Raw genomic sequence first — 26,782 nt, 5'->3', positions numbered from 1 at the left:
AGGTTGCACCGGTGCCATCTCTGCCTGTAGACAGGGTACCAAGCTCCACTCGGAGCCCGGACACCACGTCAGAGATCAGAGTGCACACCGACGACCTCTGCTGCTGCTATAAGGAAGAAATTGCATCAATTGTTAGTGGTGCACCAACAGCGTTTGTGGGAGAGGTATAGGTGGGGGAAGAGAAGAAAGTTTCCTTAGAAACCTAGCTTTTTACCTCTTTAGAGGTTACCGCAGATGATAGAGCCGTCAGCTTGGCTTACTCTTTTTGGACGGGGGGTCCTGACCACAAATATTACCCCCACTTAAAGTAGATGAGTGAAAACAATAAAATCTGGGTGCCTAAATAAATGCGCTCCAGGCAGATGGGTCGCCATGAGCCTCGTGTGTATACGTATGTAATGTATATTGGAAAAATTAACGCAAGGGAGATAATTATAGAATGTAATGCGAAACAAACCATAAAAGCAACACCGTAACATCGACTTAACATGTGAACATGTAGAAGAGTGTAGCATGTTGTTCGCCGTATCCACCATCTTGTCAAAAACGTAGCTTGAAGTGGAGAATTTGGCAAATATAAATAACACAAATTGCAACACAATTTGAAAAAATGATGAACAATATTCCCCTAGTAGTATAGCAAAACGATCATATAGAAGAAATTACTCGTCGCATGACATCGTCAACAACAAAAAGCACCAGCTTGATGCGACGACATGTCACAAATAATTATATATATACTTGGCGTCATTAATAAAGGGTCAAGCTATTGGTAACACTACTACTTAAAAGATGAAAATCTTCATTTTTGTTTGAAATACATAAAGCTGAATGTTTTACAAACTTTCTTAACAGTATGGAAAAACACATCAGGCCATTGTGATACATTCGTGTTTGAAATGGTAGCTTAAAATGAGACGTTTTTTTACACTTGCTGAATGGGGTCAGGCTATAGGCCTTTTGAAAGCTGGTCAAACTCAGCGGCAGGTTGCTGTCCGCTTTAATGTGAGTCAGAGTGCTATTGGTAGACTGTGGCAGACATTTCAAGCCAATGGGTCCATGAAATATGCACATCGACCAGGTCGGCCTTGTCACAACAGTCCAAGACGATAGGCACATGATTAACACTGCGTTACGTAACATATTCCTTAACGCAGCAGATCTTCAGACAGAACACTTCAATGTTAACAAAGTAGGGATATCCAAGAGCACCGTTCGTCAACATTAAAGAGCAGCTAGACTCCGCTGTAGGCGACCTGCAGTTTGTCCACCACTAACACCACATCACAGGCAGGTGTGTTTGAGATGGATTAGACATCATGGCCGCTGGAATCAATGCTCTTGTATGCTCTTCGCAGATGAAAACAGATTCAATTTGTCCTTCCATGATGGTCGGGAGAGGATTTATCATCACAATGGAGACCGAATCACAAATGCAACTGTGGCCACGCATAACTGATTTAGCGAGGAGTCGGTCATGGTTTGGGCTGGGATAACTCCTACTGGATGTACTTCACTGCACGTGGTCGGCGGTAATCTTACCGGATAGTGTTATCGGGATGAGATTCTGGCTCCTATAGCAGTACCATTCCTGCAAGCTATGCATGGCTTTTATGGCCGGACCCTTTTACTGCAAGACGAAAACGCTAGTCATTGGGCCAATATTGTCACGGAGTTCCTTCAGCAGCAGGGTGTAGAGAGGGTGGAGTGGCCAGCATTCTTGCCAGACCTCAACCCAATTGAGCATGCCTGGGATGAACTCGGTCGACATGTGTACACGTCACCCAGCACCAGTGGATCTCCCAGGACTCCACAGAGCTCCAGTAGAGGAATGGAATGCGATTACACAAGCTTTCTTTATGAACTTGATAAGAAGCATGAGAACAAGGTGCACCTGTGTCTTGGACGCTCAAGGAGGGTACACAAGATATTGAATGACAGAGTGCTTCATGTTTGTCATTTTCATTTTGGGGGTGGGCCTATAAACTGATGTTTGAAAATGCTGTTTGAACTTTTTGTCTGTATGTCACAATGTGTCACGTTTGTCAACACATTAAACATTATGATGACACTCTTAGTTCTATTATTTCTGAGAAACTTTTCTTTACATGTGCTATATATCATTTGACACTTTATTAATAACACCTAGTATATATGTAATGCGATGTAATTATAATTTACACATAACAACAATCCCTAATCTAAGGCATAGAAGCCTTCCAAGCGGAAACGTGCACAGAAGAAGGGAAAGTAGGCCGCCCCGTCCGCCAACTTGCAAACACATGGTTTGCAGTGGCAAGGCGACAGTAAAGTTACAACATTTTTGAATGAAAATGTTTTGAAACGCGTTCCATATATCACCCAAAAGAACCATACATAGAGTATTCGTTTCCTTCTCACTCATCTTTATCTTTGTTTAATTGGAATTCAACTTTAAAAAGCTTTCTCGATGGCATGCCTGCCTTCATCATGTGAACAGCATGGAAAATGAGTTACGAGGTTGAAGGTTATAGTTACCTTCTCTTGGCTGTTGTGCCCCGTGGGACCCTTCAGGGGTGGTCGAACATGACAAAAATGAGTTTTTGGTTTTGCAAATATTTTATCAAAAATATAATTACAACTGACGTAGGAATTTTTAATGGACATAAAAATGCTTATAAGTACTCCAAGGATGACCTCATCTGAAAAAGAATCACTGATTATCACTCATGACACCCTTGAGTAATTCAATTCAATTCAATTCAATTCTTTATTGTATATAAGGCCATAGGCCCATATACAAAAGAGATACATCTTGACAATGGCATATATAATCAATTTTCTAACTAATCAATTCTTTTCTTAACAAAAATGCATTGTAGATAAATAGAGCAACTTTGTGTTGTTTTGGAGGTTCTTTGCAGGAAAGTAAGGAAGACAATAGATTAACGTTGATTTGAGATAAAGCCAGTTGCGGTAGATACTTATTTCTTAGATTTTCATATACAGGACAAATAAACATAAAATGGAATTCGTCTTCAATAATGAAACAGAATGGACATAATCTTTGGGTTTTTTCCATAGAAACATATCTAAACCAGTAAAAAGCATTGTGAATATTTCTGTATTGAAGGTGAGCAAGATAACACTCTGGCTCAAGCAACGACTTAAATTGACGATATGAATCATATCTAGAACTTTCATTAATAGTTGAATGCCATTCCTGCTTAAACATATCAATAGCCCGCATACGAAACTGTTTAATAAACATATTTGCATTGCCAACTGTCTGTGATAACCAAATACAACCAAAACCATATCTAAATAGTAAGGTGCGAATATGGGATGTCCAGTTATTCTTTCCAAGATAATCAAGATGTAAAAGCATATTGAAAGCTTTTTTAGGTAAAGAGTGTTCAGGCATATTAATTATTTTACACCAATATTTTAAACAACGACAATAAGATGATATGTACAATGGGAACCTCCCACATTCACATAAACCACAACATTTGGTGTTGACAAACCGACATTTAGAAACTTTTTACAGGCAAGCAAATGAATTTTTTCTATGGTATAATACTCTTTAAAACCCCATATTTCAGATCCATACAGTAAAATCGGTTGTATCTGAGAGTCAAATAATTTGAAGTAAATAGTTGGTGGAACAAGACCGAGCATAGGAACAACAGAGTGAAGTTGTAAAAGAGCTTTCTTTGCTCTCCTCGCCAGGTTAAGTACGGACTTATTCAGATTCAGCGTATGGGTAAACAATATGCCAAGGTATTTATAATCATTCACAACATTCATGCGTTTATCTTTAAAAAACCATTTCTCTCTAGCCGACAAAGGACCACCTCTACGGAATATAACGATGTTTGTTTTATCTAGATTCACACTCAACTGCCATTTATCTGTTTACGCTGAGAGTATATCTATTTGATTTTGAAGACCAATTACAGAGCTGGACATAAGAATGACATCATCAGCAAATAATAACATAAAAAGTTCGATTACATCGGGAGAAAGTTGGATGCGATGTTTACCAGACTTCATGATATCTAAATATAATTCGTTAATGAAAAAGGAGAAAAGTAAAGGACTTAAGATACATCCTTGACGCAGAGCGACAGGACAATCGAAAAAGTCACTTACCGGTACACCATAGCCACAGCGGACACATGACTTTACATTGGAATACATCGATCTTATGATACCATACATTTTACCTCTCAAACCTATATTTCTTAAGCATTTCCACATTCTACCTCTATCTACAGAATCAAACGGCTTTTTGAAATCTACAAAAGCTACATACAACTTTCGCTTGCTAAAGGATAAATATCTCTCAATAATAGCATACAAGGTAAATATATGATCAAATGTTGAGTAGTCCTTTCTAAATCCAGCTTGAGGTTCCGGTATTAAATCTCTCATATTCGACCATTGTGTTAACCTACTGTTGATAATAGATGTAAAAGTTTTACCTAGAATACTAGTCAGAGAAATACCCCTATAATTGTCAGGATTTTGTGCATTTCGTTTTATATAACGGGATAATAATAGATTGCGCCCATACGGAAGGAAAACGACCTGTATCAAATACTCGATTGAACATTTTAACCAGGAAGGGCATAATGTCAGGTAATGAGTATTTCAGCATTTCTGAAATAACACCATCAACTCCAGCAGATTTACCAACTTTAAGACGAGACACAGCATCCAGTATATCATATTCCGTAATAGGTGATTCCAGCACAAGCCTATCAACATCATTAAACTCTTCACTTAGCACATTGCTGTCACAATCTGATAACCAATTGTCAGCATCGTAAGCAATATCTTCCTTGGAAAAGAGATTCTTAAAATGACATAACCATTCCGTTTGCAATATATTTACTTTGGGGGTAAAGCGACTTTGCAGAGAACAGATATTTTTCCAAAATAGTTTCGGGCTGTTTAGGGAGTTATTAAGTCGCTCAAGTCTTGACGATTGGATATCATATTTGAACTTTCTGCAAGAAGATTTATAAATGTTTCTAAGTCTGCAGTAACCTTTACGATTATATTCACTGCGACATCGTCTAAATTTTCTTAGGGCTTTCTTGCTTTCTGTCCTCGCTTGTCTACAAGCTTTATTCAATTTAGGTTTACTAGTTCCAGGATCAAAATGCTTCATTTGTCTTTTCATACTTGAAGCTGAATGAAGAAGACAATGTACAAAATCTGCAATGCCCTCTTCATGGGAATTTTCAAGTTTAGTTAATAAAGAATTATCATTGATATGCAGCATCTGTCTCAATGATGCAGTAAATAAGTCTATCTTCGATTCATCCCAGACAAATCTAAAGTCGGCGTCATGGTCATCACAATCTACAGTACGCTTAGCATGACTGCTTAAAGGAAACCTGCAAGATAACTCAAGGGGGAAATGCTCAGAGTCTAACCGATCACCAACATTTAGCATTTCTACAAACTCAAAAAAACTAACAGATGCAAGAAAGTAATCAACAACACTAGAACCCCTTTCTCCTACATAAGTAAACTCGCTGCCTTTGTCACCTTCAACTCTGCCGTTCAATATATACAGATGACAAACATAACACAAATCCAATAAAATGCGTCCAAATCTATTAATAGTAGAGTCATGTGATGCCCGCTGCTCGACAGGGGCATTGTCTTCTTCAATATATACATCATCATTACCAAAGTCTACACTTTGCTCAAGGATTGGATTATTTTCATTAGCTGTGTGAGCATTAAAATCCCCACAAAGTAATACATGTGATGACGTGAAATCAGTCCAATGATCCAGTATAAAAGCCTCAAGTTTATCAATAAGGCAACCAGAATTATTATTTCTGTTGTAAAATGTAGAGCCTACAGGCGGAACATACATACACAACAACATGAAATCATTAATTAAACTAAATGTAGCTTTGGGAAATTTTAAACATATCAAATTGTCTATCTGTGTGTTAAGTTGAAAGCACTGGTTCACAATTTCTTGTCTCACACAAACACACACACCACCAGAACATCTACCTGATGAAGATAGTTTCACTGCTGGGGCAAAGTATGTTTGATATCCAGGTAGCCAGTTCAAGTTCGCAAAATCAGTGATAAATGTCACCGTTAAACACACAATATCAAATGACTTGAGATAAGCTATACAGTCAAGGTCATCAAACTTTTTACACAAGCCACTAATGTTCCATGATAATATTGACAGTTTATTGTTACCGGTGCGTGAGTAGTTTCCATCCTGTGAGAGAGGATCCTGGGCCTGGCCGCACTGCTATCTCCTGTTATGAATGTCACTTCGCCTCGTTTGTTGACTGGTTTTCTCCGATCTTCCTGTGTCTTGGGGTTGCGCATCATTACGTGGTTTAGTCATCAGCTTACCATTTTTAAAGTAACCGATCAATCCCTGGGCTCTAACATCCTTAAGTTGTTGGCGTTGTCTGGCGGTTAAATCATTGGACACGCCATAACCGTTACTCTTGAGTGTTGCTCGTGATTTCAGAACCTCGATCTTGTCATCAGAGAGGCGTAATTTAGCGATGAGCGGTCTCGTTGGGAGCCGAGTCGATGTGGTCATATGACGTCATCAGCAGTCCAGGTCTTAGTCTTTACATTATTGTTCAAAATGTTAAGTACTTTGAACTTACAATCGTTGTGCGACTCCCCTGTATCCTCTGCAACATTGTATATAATAATGTTGTCACGTCTGCTGAAGGCTTCTAGTTTGTCGATCTCGCTGTCGAACTGTGATATTTTCTTCTCTACGTTTTCCATCTGGACGGAGATCAAGGAGACGTCCTCATACATTATGTCCTGATTGTGACGCACATTTTCCAGATCACTATGGAGGTTTGACAGCTTTGTTTTGAGATCTGTAAACCTGGTACTTAAATCGCGGACTTCTCTCGAGAGTGAGCTGATCTGGCCTCCAAGCTCATGCTTCATGTTCTGTACTTCCTTCAATATATGGTGTCCCTAACTTCGTCTAGGGTCACTTGTCCAGGGTTCATTTCTACGTCGTTAGCACACAGAATCCTATGTGTTATAACCCCAGCCGGCATGGGATTACCTCCTAATAGACAAGTGTCGGGTGTACGTTGAGATTGAGCTACCCAAGCTGTAAAATCAGCTTCAAAAGGCATGACGTCAGTGGCATATACAAGTTCATAAACATGCTCTTTTGGTAAATATGAGTGAAAATCGATATTTTCACATGTGGCCATAACAGCATAACTCAATCCCATGTGCAGCGAAAACATCATTGCACACAAAACAAGTCTGAAATGCACATCAGTACCAACGACAGTTGGTAAATACTCGCCATGTTTGTCGAGCGTTACTTGCCGGGTGCCCTTGGGTTGAGAGAAGAGTCCAATTCTTGCCCTATATACGCCAATCGACACCATTTCTTCTTTTGAAAAGGTCACTTGTAGTATCACACACACGTTTTACACCACCTATGATGTCATAAGTGTGGATAATCACGAGTAAAACAATATACAGCCATTTTTTCCCGAGAGCGACAACACACACGTCTTCTCACCAACGCATGCGCACAAACCAAGACCTCATAGCCCAGAGTCACAACACAACAAAATGCCTGTACAAATTCACACTTATTTGTGATGAACTAATAGTGATGGAGAGTTGGTAAAAGGTTTACATGAGGTTATAATTGTTTGTTATTTAATGTGCATGTGCAATATTCAAGCTGTGTGGTGGCACTCTGTAAAAAATCAAAGCTGAACCAGCCAATCCAGTGATCAACAGCATAAGCATTGATCTATGCAGTTGGGATATGATGACATGTGTCAACAAAGTCAGCCAGCCTGACCACCCAATCCTGTTAGTCGCCTTTTACGACAAGCATGGGTTGCTGAAGATCAATTCTAACCCGTGTTCTTCATGGTTGGAGTTGGTGTTAGTACAAATTCTATGAAAATCCTTACAGCGTTAATTCCTGAGAACTGTTGTGACAGCTGGAGGACAACGCTGATGATAAGTGGGATGCGGAGCTCATTGTGGAGAAACAGATGTGATATCTTGAACTGAAAAACATTTGACACACATAATATAATATAATAAATGTAGTAATAATCAGTTCACTTTTAACATATCCCTAATAATTTTTCTAAGTCATTTAAAGGATATTTTTTATTTGTTCCAAATATTAAAACAAGAACTAAAGGGAATTCCTTTACTTTATCAAAGCATTATGTTAACATGTTCTGGATCAGGAGTGATGTGAAACGGTGTTTAGCATCACGTTCAAGGTTACTGCCCTCATTTAGACTTGTGGTGTTGTGTTTTGTTGTGTTTTTTGTGCCGTGGCTTGGTGTGGTGTGAGGGGCAGTGGGGTAGCCTAGCGGTTAAAGCATTCGCTCGTTACACCGAAGATCCGGGTTCGATTCCCCACATGGGTACAATGTGTGAAGCCCATTTCTGGTGTCCCCCGCCATGATATTGCTGGAATATTGCTAAAAGCGGCGTAAAATCATACTCACTCACTGGTGTGGCGTGGCTTGGTTTAGTGTGCATACTGTTGCAGTCAGTTTAACATTGAGACACTACTCACAGATACTTGTTGACAAATTGCATTCTATCCCCTTTATATCATGCAAAAGGGTGAATGAGTGAGTGAGTGAGTGAGTGCATGAATGAGTAAGTGAACAAGTGAGTGAGTGTGTGAATGAGTGAGTGATTCCAAGTCTTCGGTGTTATGAGCAAACACTTTAACTACTAGGCTACCCTACTGCCCCACACAAAACAGGATGATCTAACAACTGACTTGCAGAAACCAGACTATGGAGACCGTCATGGTCCAGAAAGTCATCTTAAGATCATTTTGTGGAATGTGACCGTGTCATCTATTCAGCAGCGTCTACTGGAATGGCATGTTATAAACAAATATGTTATAAATAAATATCCTTACATCAGAATGTTTCTCTTCAGCAGCTTTTTCAAAATTCATCTCTTCAATTTCATCCTCTACGTCATATGACTTCCTCAGCCACATCAGCGCTGTGAACAACAACATCAGTGGCTATCAAACATTTCAGCATTAACAAACAAAACAACATCAGAAGGATAAACAAACAATAATTTATCTTCCCTGGAGCAATTTCTCACAATGATGTAAAGCAAAAATACATATAAACAAATACTCTTGAGAAATTACTTCAAACAGGACTTTAGGATACAAATGTGTTTGCTATTTAATGATTTTCAGAATTTCAATTATATTTAATACTTTGTGGCTGGCTATCTGCACTATTCAAAGATATTCAAAAGAAAAACATTTTTCAATATTTTTGTTGACCAACGAGAAAGCAAAATGATATAACTGAGATGGTACCAGCACTATCTCCCCTCATGTATGATATCAATGAAATCTATTCAATTAAAAGAGCACATTGCATATGTGCTTTTGAGTTTCGGTTTGTCCATGTTACTGATAAAGAAAACTCTGTGTATCTTTTCTCAATAATTCTTTAGGGGACAACAGAAATCTGAAGTCACCTCCATTCTCAAGTGAATGAGCGAGTGATATTAGTTTGTTTTTTGTTTTGTTTTGGGTTTTGAGGGGAGGTTGAGGATAGTCTAAATTGTTAAAGCATCCACGGCCCGGGTTTGATTCCCCACATGGGTACAATGTGTGAAGCCCATTTCTGGTGTCCACTGCCATGATATTGCTGGATTATTGCTAAAAGGGGCGTAAAACGGTTCACACCCGTACCGTCGAATGTTTTATTGAATACACTTCCTGACTTTTGAAAAGCAGAGGACTGTGGCAATGCTCACCACTGCTCTAATAACACCCGGAGTGTCGACTGCCTTGGAGAACATGACTGCCTTGCAGAAAGACTGTGCTAATCCGCTCTACTCTAATTAACGAGGGAGAAGACATGAGTGCTATTGTTGTTGAAATGAGAAAAGAGTTTGAGTTAACTAAATTTGTATTTGTATGTATTGTTGTTGTTGTTGTTGAAATGAGAAGGTTTGTATCAGATTTGTCACATGATGGAGACAACAGTCACATCCTTGTCTTTGCCACTACTGCCAGAAACTTGGCCTAGTGACTGAGTACAAAGAGTGTGATGACTTGCGACGACTTGTACGACATGCCGTTTCACTAGCTTTGGTGCCTGTTGATCAAGTTGAGGATGTTTGTGTCCAGGCTATTGTTGATGCTCCTCAAGGCGCTGCTATCACCAGATTTATGGACTACATCACAGAGACATGGGTGGATTGACCTAATCAGTGGAAGAAGGAGCTGTGGAACCAATTCCTGAATGATGGCCGTCGCACGAACAATAATCAAGAATGTTGGCATCATTGTTTGAACAATATCAGTGAGAAATGTCATCCCAACATCTATGAGCATGCTCGTGTGCTGAAGAGAGAGCAGTCCTTTGTTGAGGTCCGCCTTGCTCAACATGCACCAGCAAGGAAGCACTGCTACCGCAAGCTTGACAGAAGGCTTCAGCGTCTCAAGGTTCAGCTTCAGAGATAAGAGATTACCATAATGAACTGTGCTGATCAGACTGGCTACCTTGCTAATTTGGGGTGAATATGATGTGAGTCAAGGGTCTATGAGCAGTGTACATTGTTCGTTGTAACAAAGTGGCCACAATAAAGAATGTACTGTATAAAGTATTTTGTTTTCCTTAATGCCCAGAGCATCGAACGTCATAGTGTTAACGCCTAATTATCTCCTTACATAATACCCGAAACATCGAATTTATAAAATTTCAATTTTCGACAGTCCGAGTGGACACCCTCCAAACAACTCACTCAGTAGAAGACCCTTCAAGGATTAGATACCATGGCTCATAACCAAAAGGTGTACAGATATCCACAACAATGTAATAACATGGCTTCATTTTGTTTTTCATGGAAATTCCAAGATTATATTTGCTTTTATGATACAGAAATTAAATTAATGTTTTGCTCACACGAAACTTAAATTTACATCCTTTATGCTGATTGGTTAATAAGAAAGATTACCTGACACAAACTCTTAACGAGGTACCCTCAGATCTTCACACAGAGACACATGATCTCAGAGAAAAATGTCACTGACCTTTCTTGGCACCCTCTGTATCCTCCCGAGCCAGCATCAGGAAACGGGGACTCTCGGGACAAAAGGTCAGTGTCAACAGCTGGAACACCACAGGTCCGCAGGTCAGAGCTAAAACAAACAAGTTCACTGCTACTCAGTCTTGGTCCTCTCAGTCATGGTTTTATTCTTATTTTCACCAGTAACGGGCAGTGGGGTAGCCTAGTGGTTAAAGTGTTTGCTTTTCACGCCTAAGGCCCGGGTTCGATTCTCCAAATGGGGACAATGTGTGAAGCCCATTTCTGGTGTCCCCTGCCATGATATTGCTGGAATATTGCTAAAAGCGGCATAAAACCCAACTCACTCACTCACTGTTTTCACCAGTAACAGATTTTCTTTTCTGAAGGATATAGCTACAAACAGCTTTATTCCATGTTAACTTGTAAATGATCAAGCCTGGACCAGACAAACCAATGATTAACAAGAAATATAGGAACATTTCTTACTCAAAATCCCAACAAGGGACAAATAGTTGACATCTGTTTCTCAGTGGTTGACTTTATGAGTTGTCAAATTAAGAGGGAGTGATTTGGTTGGTTGGTTTGTTGTTTAACGATACACACAGCAATATTACATCTATATGGCAGTGGGCTGTAAAAAATCGAGTATGGGCCAGAAAATCCAGTGATCAACAGCATGAACATTGACCTACGCAATTGGGATACGATGACATGTGTCAACTAAGTCAGCGAGTCTGACCACCCAATGCAGTTAGTCGCCTGTTACAACAAACATGGGTTGCTGAAGACCAATTTGAAAATTTTAACTATAAATTGTATATTTATAATACTTATCCTATCTCACGGATTGTACTTATCCCACGGTTGGATGGTGGGCCACAGATTACCCTGTGTCTGAGTGGATGCAACCGTGGTGATGTGATGATGCTGCACAAGGAGGCCTGTTATGAGCATAATCTCCTGATTGAGTGCATAACTCGTATACTTGTGATGGGTTGCTTCTTCCAAACCCATTGGCTTAGCACAAAAACTCCCAGGGAGTGGGCGCTCCCAAGTAAATGTGGTTTTCAGCCGCAACTTTTGTTCAAGACAATCGAATGACCCTTGTTCCTTTGCATAAGCTTAGTTAACGATGTGCCCAGCAACTCGTAGCGAACCTAATCAAGATCCAATGGAATTTGGTATTCACACTTCACTGATTGCTTGTTAGAGTAGAGTATGAGTGTCGATCACCTTTGCATCAGAGTACAAGACTGGCCTCTCAGTCTATGACGAAGTCACGCAGCTGACTGTAACTGCAATGCCCCAGCATAGAACAAGGTGAGGTAGATCTAATGCCAAAGGAAAGAAGAACGAAGATGAAACTGGAGTTACATACATCTTGATTCACTTTATACAAGGTAACACCGATTTTGAGGATTGAGGATGTCACTATCTGCATGGTCGGGCCAAGGACAGCTGCGGCGCCAGTACCAGAGGACCAAACTGATGGTGTCCTCCTACGTCTGTCACTGAGAGGTTGTGCAGGTAGTGGATAGTAAAGACCGTCTCTCTCAAAAAACATCCCTCCATAATAGATGTCAGCGAACAGTTACTGTGAAGTGCCATTGTTGATGCTAAGGCCCGAGTCTCTTGAGGGATCTATGCAGCTTCAGGGGGAAAACCGGCGAAAGTGTAGGCTGGCAGCATGGCCTAGACGCATCCAGAAGGCAAGTGTGGAACAAGAGACTTCTGCTGATGAGGGTGTTGAGAGCGGGATAAACAGGCGCTTGCGCAACCTGCGACAGTCTTGCAAGGGAGCTATGTAAATCTTCAGAGCTCTGACAGGACAGAGCGCAAGATCTTTGGTGTTGTCAGGCCTGAGCATGGTGGACAATGGCAGTAGAGTGAATAGTCTATCAGGCTGCCCTGGCAGTTGGTTCTTTGCTATGAAGTCCTTTTGGGGACCCAGAAAAACTCATGCCTCTTCCTCTCGAAACATTCTCGATTGACATCCAGAGCATGGAGTTCCAGCATACGTGCAGCAGTAGCAAGAGCTACCAGGAAGAAGGTCTCAAATGTGATGCGCTCAAAGTTCTTCACTTCTTGAGGTTATATTGGTTGGAGAAGAGGTGTTTAAAGACGATGGAGAGTTCCCAGACTGGAGGTCTGAACTTCTCCAATTGGTCAGATAACTTCTATGAGTACAGAAGGGATTGGAGTTCAGGCACAGTGGAAATCTTGTTGCCAGTTGCCGTAGCTATCACCGTGTTGATGGCTGCTAAATAGTTGGCAAGGGTAGACACCTTGAGGATGGACCAATACATCGTCTCGGCCGGGTAGAGCCACTGGGTATGGACCGGCAAAACTCATCAGATTGGCCAATAAGGCACGACCAAAGGCTGTGTTATCTTCTTGGTGGATCATAACTTCTGTAGTACTTGTGTTAGAAGCGCCGGTGGTGGGAACACGAAAGCATTAGATTCTCACATGCAATCACTAGAGCGTCTTGCCCCCACAATAGTGTGTCCGAAATTGGTGACACGAATCTGGGTAACTTACTGTTGAACCTGGTCTGCCATCCATGCTTGCATGTGCGTCGTATCTACAAGATCAATGCTACCCTAAGGCACAGACAGAGGTAGGACTTGACGGCTCTGATTTGGAAAGGTATGTAGTTGCAGTACCCACAATGAAACTGGAGGTCAAAGGATCGGCAATCCGTTGGTATGCGTCCAAAGGATGTAAAAGTTATATCAAGTTCTCCGATGTCTGATGTCTTGCCGAATTCAAGGGGATCGTGAATTGTGAGGAACCACCGCATTTTGCCAGTTCACCGAATGTGGGTTTGCCGCATCTTGTAATACCAATGAATGTGGGTCTGCCGCATTGTGCCTGTTCAGGGGATCGGCGATATGAACGATGCATACAAATTCACACTCAATAATAATTTGATGGCGTATCAAGAAGTTGTCTGATCTGATATATGTGTGGTCGTTCTATGTGCCTTCTTCACGGACCTCTTGGATTTCTTAGATGAAGAAGGGCCAAATTCTTGTGCCTGGAGTCCCTGTCAGCATGAAATAGTCGTCTCAAATTCTTTCTTTCTTCAATCTCTGATCTTAGCTGAAGTAGAGCCTGATTCTTCTATAGAGTTAGCAAAGCTGTCGTCGTCTAACTTGGCGCATAGGCTGCACCTGATCTTCCTCTTCTATTCTCCAACCGTTATGGTTATTTAAGTCAGATTATATGCCACAGTTTACAGCACGTCAGCACCCTAATGCGACAAGAAAGAGAATGACAAGATAAAGGAGTCACATGATCAACCGGAGAGCATGCTGAAGGCTTCTTTGGGGCCACCAGGCTGTCCGGAAACGGGAGCAGTGGGGCGTGTTTGGGCGAGAGGTTCAAGAGAGGCCAGAAACTTTTACAGCTTGTTCCCACTCAACTGTCGATCAGAGTACAATCTGTGAGATAGGATAAGTTAAAAAATGTGAGGTTTCAAATTTTACACAGCTCTTTGTAATCCAGTATATCATATCAATTTTACCATAACAAAATCAAGCACAAACATTTATGAAGATATTTGAGCAGGGAGATGTTTTTTAGCATTAGATTAATGAATCGAATGGAGGAATCACAATAATCACACCTAGACATATTGGCCATAATGATCGTGAACCAAGGATGAATTCCATCCCCAGTAGTTGAGACACAAACACTCCGATTGTGAGTGCCAACTGATTGAATGTGCCTGCCAGCCCACGCTGGGATATTGGTGCAATCTCAGACAGGTACATGGGAACAATGCCAGTGTTGATTCCTGGAACAATAAGAACACAACACATTCTCAGACAGGTACATGGGAACAATGCCAGTGTTGATTCCTGGAACAATGAGAACACAACACATTCTCAGACAGGTACATGGGAACAATGCCAGTGTTGATTCCTGGAACAATGAGAACACAACACATTCTCAGACAGGTACATGGGAACAATGCCAGTGTTGATTCCTGGAACAATAAGAACACAACACAATCTCAGACAGGTACATGGGAACAATGCCAGTGTTGATTCCTGGAACAATAAGAACACAACACAATCTCAGACAGGTACATGGGAACAATGCCAGTATTGATTCCTGGAACAATGAGAACACAACACAATCTCAGACAGGTACATGGGAACAATGCCAGTGTTGATTCCTGGAACAATGAGAACACAACACATTCTCAGACAGGTACATGGGAACAATGCCAGTGTTGATTCCTGGAACAATAAGAACACAACACAATCTCAGACAGGTACATGGGAACAATGCCAGTGTTGATTCCTGGAACAATAAGAACACAACACAATCTCAGACAGGTACATGGGAACAATGCCAGTATTGATTCCTGGAACAATGAGAACACAAAACAATCTCAGACAGGTACCTGTATTTCTACAATTATGAGAACAAAACATGTTATCAGCAAGACAATTGAACCTCAGCCACATACACATTTGTATATTATGGGGCAGAAGCTATTCAAAATATGTGATAAAAATCTTTTAAAGTGAAGCAATGTTACTGGTCAATATGGGCTTCTATCGTAGCTTGTCCTTAAACAAAGTTCTGTTTAATACCTTGTTGTTAGTTTGTTTGTTGTTTAATGTCACACTCAGCAATATTCAAGCTGATTTCAATTTGTAAATAATCAAGTTTGGGCAAGACAATCCATTGATTGACATAATGACCATTGATGTACACAGTTGGGATGCGATGAAACATTTCAGACAAGTCGGTGAGGCTGAGCTCCCAAACTCAGTTGTTGCCTCTTATGACAAGCATGGGCTGTTGAAGATCAATTCCCAAGATCTTCGTGGGTTAATACCATCAACTGACTGACAAAGCTGACCATATAAATCTCAAGTGAGTTCATGACTCCGTTTGTTGGAATATTTATCGGTTCTGTCTTGAATTAATCAGTCAGTTCCACTCTACCTGAATTTATTCCGGAGATAACTCGACCCACAATGAGCATTTCGTAGGACTTGGCCATCTTGGAGAAACCCAGCAGTCCACCAGCTATCACTGCAGTAACGTTGTTCCTCAGCAGAGCCCCTTTCCTGCATGGAATCCAAACAACTGACGTGTTACTGAGCGAAATACATGAGATGCAGTTTTACACAACCATCAAAACAGAACCTTTTTTGTTTTCTCCATGGAAATACTGTGTAAATGAAATAAACAAATTGGAAATTTTAACTATAAATTGTATATTTATAAACATACTTATCCTATCTCATGGTATGCTCTTTATATATTAACGAATATTCACGATTTTTTTAAGGGAGCATGTTTTACTTGAACCCTTATGTCCTTTCCAAAGGGAGATATGCAAGAATGGAGCATGTACTAGCATTGCAGTAGTGCAAGTCATGTTAGTTTGCCAAGACTGCACATGGTACTGTCGATTTTAACTATTACATACCAAATTTGAGTGCCATGAGATCACTGGTAATGGCTGTGACAAATCAAAACTGTCAACATGGGCGTTCTATAAAGTGCATCAATCACTTAACTACAATATTGTATTCGTGAATAATTATTCGTATTCGTTACCCAAAATGCAAGTGTAGGTTAAAAATGGGACTCAAGTTATAATCATCTTAGTGCTGAGATACGTTTGTGGAAAGGTGGCCAGATGAACAAACCTGCCATATCTGTTGGCCAAATATCCAGCACTGACACCGCCAATCATGCCACCGACTGCATATATGGCAACAGTGATGGACCACAGCAGGGTCTTCAGTGATGGCTGCATGTATTCCCCATGCCGATTAAAGTAGGTTTCATTGTAGAAATCCTTTATAATCTGAGAAAAGCAATACTAGAATTTGTTTGAATGGCATCATCATCTTCATACAGAAACATTATGTGAGCATTGTCTATTGAAGGCCAACACAAACTTACATATCTACACAAATTACTAATATTTCCTGAACAAAATGCTTTCTTTACTGTTAAGACCAGAATAAATTTCTTGTAATTTCTTGTTTTTCCAAGTTTCTGCAAAATTTGGGGACAAACAGAACGAGACGTTAACAACTGAATAAGTTCTTGTTTGAATCGGAAAAACAAAAACAAATTTTAATCTGGCGGTAATATTTATCACAGATCTAGATGCACAGACTGCTCACCACCACACACCACATGCACTTCTTTTTTAAAATGTGTTGTAATTATTTCTAAATTTTAGAAACAAACAATATGTTCCTGTTTCATGCATTCATTGTATTTCAGTGCACCCTTTCACTTTACACACAGTCTCCCTCATGACCAAGCTCTGTACCAGTTCTGGAGAGTTGACTACTCCTAGGTTGTAGCCAAACTGGAAGGATGAACCCAAGGTGATGGCTGCGATGGCCAAGGCCAGGTGGCTGTTGAAACCCTGCAACACAGTACATACATTCCCTCAAGAAATAATGACTGATAAAGACTTCACAATCTTCCCTGAGCAAATCTATTACATAAGTGCTTAACAAAGTGCGTTTACAATTAAGAGCTTACTTACATGGAGAAATAACTGTAAAAATTAAACTGGGAACCAACTATTCAGACAGCAACTTTCTGCTCAATCATATTGTATTGTATTTGATTGATTTGTTGCTTAACACTACACTCAGCAATATGTGGTGACGGTCTGTAAATAATCAAGTCTGGAACAGAAAATCCAGTGATCAACATTATGAGCATTGATCATCGCATTTGGGATATGACAACATGTGTCAACCAAGTCAGCGAGCCTGACCACCCAATTCTGTTAGTTAATTCTTACAACAAGCATTGATTGCTGAAGACCAATTATAACCCCTATCTTCACGGGTCTGCTCAATCAGAGGGAGTGAATGAGTTTAGTTTTACGCCACACTCAGCAATATTCCAGCTATATGGCAGTGGTCTGTAAATAATCGAGTCTGGACCAGACAATCCTGATCCTGGGATCAACAGCATGAACATCCATCTATGCAATTGGGATACGATGACATGTGTCAACCCAGTCGGCGAGCCTGACCACCTGATCCTGTTAGTCGCCTCTTACGACAAGCATGGGTTACTGAAGATCAATTCTAACCTGGATCTTCACAGGCTTGCTCAGAGAAAAAACAGCTACATTGTGATCAAAGTCCCATTCCAGTGTAGTGCAATTACATGAAATCGGCCACAAAGGCAAGTCTTTTGGCACAATTCATTTAGTCCTGTTTCTGACAAGCAGAGATTACTACTACTCCCAATCTAACATTAGCCCTCATAGGATAGAATAATCATTTGTCAATAAATTAGTAGAGCTGTGTATCGTGGCCTAAGTGGCGAGACGATATATCCCAATACCAGTTTAATGAGGCGAGACGATATATCATGAAAGTATTGGCAAGGAACCTGCGAGACAATTATCATCACGATACAATGGTGGCGATACGATACGTATCCCGATACTTTACAATTTCTAATAACAGAACAGGTATGATAGATAAAATGACCAAAACTTATTTGTTATACAGCAAAACTTGTGTTACCCGGTACATTCACACACACTTCAGAAGCTGTTAATCTGATAAAATTTCAGCATTGAATGGTTAAGAAAGTACAATCAAACATATTCAGTATACCTTGATCTGCTATAAGTAAATCTGAAATTGAAGTTTCCTTTGAGAAGTTATATTTCCACACCAATGCTTTCACAAACAATTCAATGTAATTTATATCAGAATTCAAAATCACTGAAAAAAGCCCCTCTTAAGTCTGCTTTCTAATTTTTATCTTATTTTGTTCTCTTTCTTAAAAAAAGCTTTGTCATCATTCATAGTTGTTAATAAATGGTGTTATTTGTCAGACAACTAAAACAAGATGAATATTCTACAGTTCACAGAGTTTGAAAAATGTTCACACTCTTTCACTTATACCCAAACTCCTTTGTTCATGTAACAAAGATAACAGACACAAACAAATTCCTATTTTAGTTTTCTTAGTAAATTATGCAAGTAGTATCGAGATATATCATCTCTTGTGGCGATACATCGATGTATCATGGACCCCCGCGACATAAATATCCTGATATATTGCCTAAATATCATTTGTATCGATGCACTCGTATCGCGTAGTTGACGATGCAAACCTTGATACTATCGATGAATCGTTACACCACTATAAATTAGACATATGTCCTAGCTCACTTGATCATCATAACAGTTGAGACTCAGGGTGTAACCATTTGATTTTCAGTGAGATTTTTGTTTAAGGCCGGCATATTTAGTTTCAGTGTTTGGGATCTCAATCTAACATAAACAGGTCCATGGTGTATTAGGCCACATGACCTCATTAAGTTGTTATAACAATTGAGACATTTTACAATCCCCTAGTATATATTATATTACAAGTATATATGTTATTGTATTGTGACTCTTTTTCCTGTGACATTTTTTCCAGTGACCTTCTTTCCTACATTCCATAAAATAATTTCTCATTACCGCCCGACCCTAAAATTTGGTCCGACCTTGAATTTTATTTTATTTTTTTTAACTGGTAACTTTGCCTGGATAAAGTCGGTAACAGGCCAAACTGTCTCCCTGGCTAAACCTTCCCCGAGGAAACTTTGGCCTATTCCAAACTTTCCTCCCTTTAATAAGGCTTAATCTTCCCCATGGAAAGTTTGACCATGGCCAAATTTTCCCCACCCTTCAATCAACTTTAAAGGCTACTTCTTTCCCACCCTTGTTCTTAGATCAAAAGGGGGAGATTCTGGCCTAGCTAGGCTATTTCTTCCCCAACCTTGTTTTCATGTTTATGCTCATCTCAAAAAAGTCAGAAACGAAAACAAGACAGCTATTCATGTGAACACATTGATAAGATATTCATGTTGATGACATGCAACGTAAAACAAAACTTTGCAGATTCTGATACCTTTCGGTATGGACTTACCGAAACAAATCATCAAAAATGCAAATTCAACTTATAAAGTTGAAAAATAACGCGATGAAAAAAACCGCGCGAAATCGGAGTTCAAGCGATTCACTAATTTTCCCCGACTTTCGGGGAAAACTGGTTTCAACAGCTGGGCTGCTCATAGCACGCGTGCAGTGAAATAGGTTCACAAGAACTTGGAAGGCGGGCTGTCCGGTGAATACTCGGTGAAGGCTTTGGTGTGAGCTATTTTCATAATGTTTTGTTGATATCTCACAGTAGCGAGCTTTTATATGTTATGACAGTAAATAAACTGTTTATATAATTTCATTTGTCTATTTCACCACACATTCTTCTTACCGAGTCACTTTTTCAGTTCGATACTTAAAAGCAATGTCATTATTTAGCGTTGACAGAATTTCTAACTGTGATATAGATATGTCGTTGTCACAGACAAAACTCAATGTCTTGTTTTATTGACACCTGTGTGTCTGCCTGCCTGTCTGCTAATGACAATATTCAATACACAACTGAGATCACTGACCACATGCAATCTGAACTTAACACCAATCAGGCTATACACCATAAACAAAATGCATTGATTTATGGCCCGAGTTCGGTCTCTGTCACATTATGTAATTACACAGACAGGAAGGTGTGATACTTGAACACATGACATGTTATGATGTCTGTTGATTGCAAAATGTTATACACAAAAAATGAGCATGTATTTACAAAACCCAACATCTCTATATATACACTCACAATGAGTCGTGAGGGCATCTGCAAATGAACCAGCCGTTCACTTGAGTGCACACCCACCCGTAAATATCAACACAACAACAACAACAACCCAACGCAATATCTATATCAAATGCTGTATCATCTATCATTCCACTATAGTGCCGTATTCTAAATTCAAAAGGCAAGGTTTGACTTTGACAAAGACTTGGCCCATGGATATATGAAACACATTTCATTCACCAAAAGTGATTATCGATTAGTATACAAGCTTATATGAATAATGTTCCATTACATTTATACATAAATACAACAAATATTAGATTATAAACAGCATGATAAGAGAGCAAGCAACCTGTGTATATTACATCTTATTTACCCATCAAATGTGAAATTGAATGTTTACATCTTATGGTGACATGATTTGGACAGATGAAGAAGTAATGCAATGTGTCTTCATAGGAATGACAACAGGAGCAGGACGGATTTAGAGATATATGCAGTTCAAACATGTATGCATTCAAATCACAACACCCAAGTCAGAGGCAAGAATGGACTATTTGGCAAAAATGTGTACCAAAATTTAAGTAAAAACTTCTGTCGGTTTGATGTTTGTGAGAACTTGTTCTCTCCCTTTTGATAAAAGAACAAGGGTGGGGAAGAAGTGGCCTAGCTAGGCCAGAATCTCCCCCCTTTTCATAGTAAACAGACCAAAATATCCTAGCTTACACAGGGGGGAAACTTTGGCCTAGGGGAACTTTAGCCTAGCCCAAACTTTCTCCGGGGTAAGAATATCCTAGGACAAAACTTCCCCGGGGAAAGTTTGGCCTAGGCCAGATTCTCCCCGGGGAAAGTTTAGACCGGGGAAGAAATGGGCCTGCTACACCGGCAGACTTCCATCACAGCTTCCAAATTGTTTACTAACGTTGTAAAGAAATATTAAAAAATAAAAATAAAATCTGCCCTACTTACCAATTTAAAAAAAAGAAAAATGATGAGAAACAAGAAATTTATTTTATGTGGCCTTATATGAGCTCAGGGTTTTACGGGAATATTCCTGCATATTGGACACAGAAATTTGGTGAAGTACCCCCAAACTAAAATCCTGCAGTTTGCAGTGATATCCTGTATTAAAATATAAACATTCTATTTACAATCATTATTCTAATGACATTGAAAGTAACACATATCTTAACATAATCATTATCAAATGGGAAGCATTCATTATCATTGATTTAATGCAAATTGATGGACCCCCAATTTTGGAAATGGACTCTCAAAATAATACGCCCTGAGTCCCCAGGACTCCCAGTTTCGAAGAGCTATGTAAAACCCTGTGAGCTTTGGGGTATTATAAGAGTGGACACATGTTATATGCACTGGGTACACACAGAGACATCACTGTAAACCCAAAACAAATTTGTGTATCACTGTGAAATAACTGATCATGCATCACATATTTTACACAAATCTGTATCCCAAATGTACCATCAACTTAGTTCCTTCAACCTGTTTACGGAATAATGAGATCGAAATTTAATGCATGATCTATGGCAAAACTAGATGATGGTACAGCATTTCATGATAATGATACTCAGCGCTGATGAATGTTTCATGCTGAAGTGAATTGTTACATAATGAATATCACAATCAGACCATAACTGAATATAATGTTGAAAATGCTATGCTTAATACAACTGAAAAACAAAACAAAAAGAAAAACAAATATCAATAATACATTCCCACTAATGCACTAACTGGCCTCTACATGATGATAACCATATAACAGAATGTTATCACTAAGGTGTGAACAATGTTGAAATAAGCAGTAAAATTAGAAATGCTATCAGAACTTGATCTACAAAGTGAAATAACAAGAGAATAGCTGGATCATATCATAGTCAGATGCCTTTCATGACCATTGTTTTCTTTGGTCAATAGGAAAAAGTCTTGATGGACCAAATTTTACTGATAACAGTAGTGTTTCTCTAATGCATTGAGAACTGGTGGCCTTCAAAAAGCTGTAACTCACAGTGTCAGTCACTGGAAAGAATGTAAATTCCCTATCAGAAAAGATAATTGCATGTACCGGGTACAAGCATTACCAATGAGGAAAGCTGCACACTTCATGAACACTGACATCGACCCACTGGCAGGAGAGCTTAGCTTTCTGTACAAATGTTGTTTTTTCCTATTCTCATATATACTTGTAAAACATTATTTGTATGACATATATTATTTTTCTGGATTAATTTTATCATTTTGAAGCAAACACCATGTTTCATCAATATAACTCAAAATACATATGCTATGCATGTCAGTTTGTTTTGTTTATTGAATCTTTCAGGTCGTTCACTTACATCTTGAAACCTAAAACTGAACTTGGAATACACTGAAAGTTTTAAAACAAAATATGTTGGAGTTATCTTGCACATTTTGCTGACAAAAAGAGTATTTATTTATGAACTGACCTCTTTCAGTGCACCAAAATGCACACATTCACGATGTTTAAACTTTCTCATAATATCAAGTTGTGCTGAAATTTTAAACAGCAAGAAATTTGTGAATACAAAGATCACTCTTGTATGTGTGTCATATTCATGATAAAAAAAACAAGCGACAAAAATATTTAAAATTTCAACCAAGAGTGACTGGAATGTATGAATTAACAAATGAATTTTCTATAATCCACGAAGAGTCACTGTCTGCTCGTTGTTGAAAACACCAACTTCTAAATGACACTCAAAGAAGTGTCTATTAATCCATCTGACACAAATATGTTTGAAAAATCATATCCTTTAAACCAGTGATTTTGTTAGCCTTCAAAGAAAAATGCACCTTCAACTTTTTTATTTGTAGGACAAAAATTCTGCAAAAACCTCACAGAGTGGGTATGATGTTTTGATTATGATCAGCGTTTCATTGAGTATTTTATGTGTACAGTGTACTCTGTCAATACCGGCATCAGTCGGGACCAAATAAAAATGCCGGTTTTGACAGAGTGCCGGTTTAGCTAGGTTCGCTTATGACGCCTGCGCACACGGAAGTTCGCTGTCGTACTGTCACTTTAGCATTAACAAGATGTTTGAATAAGAAACAAGGCAGTGTCTGAATGCACATTCATGTTGTTTAAATCAAATAAAAATGTCTGAAATCTCTTATTAAATTTCAACTGATCATATATTATCGGCAGAATTAAAATTATAAACTATTTTTCGCAATGTTATTGAAAATACCTTCGGCAAGAGTACAGTGATATTGTTGATGTTCAGAGCTTTCGAACGATACCCGCCATCAAACGATTCGCCTCTATGTAAGTGACACGTGCCACTCACTAATTAACAAGAAACTGATTGACACTTCCCGTTTCTGAATATTCTCGGGAGTTAATACCAGCGAATCAACAAAATGTAAACACTTGCTTGTTTATACAGTCAAACTGCCCACTACATGTATTAATTACTCAGGGTAAGTGTTACGTACCACTCACTGATTAACAAGATACTGATTAACACTTCCCGTTTCTGAATAATCTCGAGAGTCACAGCGAATTGTGTTGTTACATCATTTGGACCTAATTGCATCAAAGGGTTACGCCGTCTTTCATGTGCCGGTTTTTACAGATTCGTTTTCATAACAACTTGTTCGTTGGGACTGAAAAACAATGCCGATATCCTGAATAGACAGATGCCGATGTTTACAGAAGTTTCTAAATGATAATAACGTGCATTTCTGCCGGGACTGAAACTTTGTGCCGATGTAGACAGAGTGTCGGTGTTTACAGAGGCCGGTATTGACAGAGTCCACTGTATTAGATTTCAAGTTAGATAGCAGTTCATTGGTCCGCTTTTGAGCTAAACGGACTATAGTATGAGGTCATTTCTTGTGTGACACATTTCGACTTTATGTCACAAGACAATTCTGATGAAATCAACAATCCAATCTCGATGACAAACACTCTACACTTGTGCACATGATGGGCAAATTGCAATACAGAGATAAAGATAACTTTTGGGGTCATTGAGTTATGTCCTCGCTTGTGTTCATCTCAATTGGGTATCGTAAATCACATTTGCCAAATAGATTGTTTATTTTTGAATAAATGAAGTATGTCATTAATATCATTATATGGTCCCTGATCTACCATCCTACTGCATGGATGTGTATGTCATTCATTTCCTTCTAATAAAAGGACCATGACTGGTAGGTTTGAGCTTATGAAGGTTCTCACAGCGATAAACCCGTTCGATGTGCTATCGCAATACCCGCAAGAAAGTAACACGTTGGAATGTTTATGGTCAAAGGGAGATAATGATCCTATTACGGGAGTGAAACTTCCCAAAGTGTCTCGTTCGGAACTTCACATATGGCATGTGCCAATAAACGAATCATGTCCTAAATGGAGTTAAAACTGTGTAATGATTTCCTCGCTCATCTGATTATATCTATTATTCGCAACAATCCTGTTACATCTCCAAGACTCGTTGGATTTGAGGAGGCGTGTGATTATGGTCACACGCCAAGACACTGTGGCGACTTAAATCAAGGGAGCTAACTCCTGTTGAAACACTTACCTGTTTTATTACTTCCCTTTGACCACGAACAAACAAGATTGGGAACATCATATTATCATGATTGGTTGGTTGGTTTTATAGTTTTAGGGCGACGTGGGCCAATAAGAGGCCTATTTGCGCCCAACACATTGACTTGATTTAATAAACAATCATAGGTAATTTCATCTCCAAAAGAAATCGTTTAGTTAAGATAAAAGAAACGACAACACTATTAATTTGGATAGATGTATACGTATGTCGAATAACCTCTGCTTTGTGTTACGGATTAAAAACCTTAAGTAATCACTTCCATTTCTGAAACATGAAATACTCATTCATTAAAAAAGCAGTAGGTTCAGATGACAGAGTGTTAAAATGATTTAAAACCACAGAACTAAATCTGTCTAAGCCATTCGAGAGCCTGTCTAGATTACATCATATTTTCCAGATGACGAGACAAAATCTAAAACTGCCCGTTGCACAGACCCATACATGATATTGGGGCCCAAAACTGTTTCTAATGAATATACATCATCAACCTCAAGTACAGCACTTCTGAGATTATGTCTTATGTTGTTATGCCCAGGGCATGTACTTAGATAATGTTCGATCTTTTCAGGCGTCTCCAAATTGCAATGGCCACATTTAGAAGAGACCGTCTTATCTATAATACTCCAGTAAGTATTTAGCCCACAGTGTCCAAGTCTGAGACGTGAAAGAATAACCTCATCACGCTTATTACGACGACGAATTTTATGACCAGATTTTAGTGATGGTTTAAGTTTGTACATATGTCGGCGGTAGTACCTGTATCCCACAACTGTTGGCAACGTCTTGTCACAGATTTCGATAAAACATTTTCAAAATCTTTAGGGATTGGTTGAAATTTAAATAAATCAACTTCAGGAAACTGTAACCCGGATTTGGCCAAATTATCTGCAATCTCATTCCCATGGGACCCACACAGTGTCGCATGCAATGTACTTCATGTTTAAAGATGTATCCAACTTTAATATCTCATGAACAATGTCATCTCTAGATCCATTTGCACCAGTTTCTATAGCTTTGATTGCTGCCATGGAATCTGTAAAGATAATTGCTTCACGGTCATGTTCATCTACCCATCTCAATGCTTGCAAAATGGACAAAAGTTCAGCTGCAAAAACAGAAAGATAATCAGGGAATCTGAACACCTTAGCGATCGATAAATTGGGTATCCAAAAAGCCCCAGCAGTACGATCATTGGATGGTTCTTTCGATGCATCAGTGTATATATGTGTGAAATTAGAATACTTTTCAGACAGAAAGTCTTGAGTTATCACTTTTATTATGTTTGGTCTATTCTCTTATTCACGATTAAATCGAGTTTAGAATTCAATCCAGGCTTCAGCAGAAGCCACGGAGGTGTGACAGGCGGAGCAGAAGGATCAACTGGGTTACAGTTGTAAATACCATGTTGATCAGCTAATCTCTGAATA

The 26,782-nt window shown here is 39.2% G+C and overlaps 1 protein-coding gene across 5 annotated transcripts in view; it reads right to left on the bottom strand.

Moving 5' to 3' along the window:
• LOC124268214 (solute carrier family 2, facilitated glucose transporter member 1-like) overlaps positions 1–26,782 on the bottom strand; it is a 65,435-nt gene that overhangs the window by 10,548 nt on the left and 28,105 nt on the right. Inside the window, exons 2-8 of one of the 5 annotated variants that reach the window (XM_046703246.1) lie at positions 17,402–17,500; positions 16,764–16,924; positions 16,051–16,175; positions 14,714–14,884; positions 11,087–11,194; positions 8,936–9,024; positions 7,953–8,051 (exon numbers count right to left, since the gene is read on the bottom strand). The exons of 1 other annotated variant lie outside the window; for it this stretch is intronic. In XM_046703246.1, the coding sequence (XP_046559202.1) occupies positions 7,953–8,051; positions 8,936–9,024; positions 11,087–11,194; positions 14,714–14,884; positions 16,051–16,175; positions 16,764–16,924; positions 17,402–17,500 (852 nt within the window). The remainder of the gene's footprint in view (positions 1–7,952; positions 8,052–8,935; positions 9,025–11,086; positions 11,195–14,713; positions 14,885–16,050; positions 16,176–16,763; positions 16,925–17,401; positions 17,501–26,782) is intronic. 3 more of the 5 variants (XM_046703250.1, XM_046703247.1, XM_046703248.1) reach the window with 3 other exon arrangements.

Source organism: Haliotis rubra, unplaced genomic scaffold (assembly GCF_003918875.1).
Source record: "Haliotis rubra isolate DU_JTF1 unplaced genomic scaffold, ASM391887v1 Scf137, whole genome shotgun sequence".
NCBI classification, from domain to species: domain Eukaryota; kingdom Metazoa; phylum Mollusca; class Gastropoda; order Lepetellida; family Haliotidae; genus Haliotis; species Haliotis rubra.
Note: the sequence above shows the minus strand (reverse complement) of the source record. Positions and strands in the feature narration are given on the sequence as shown.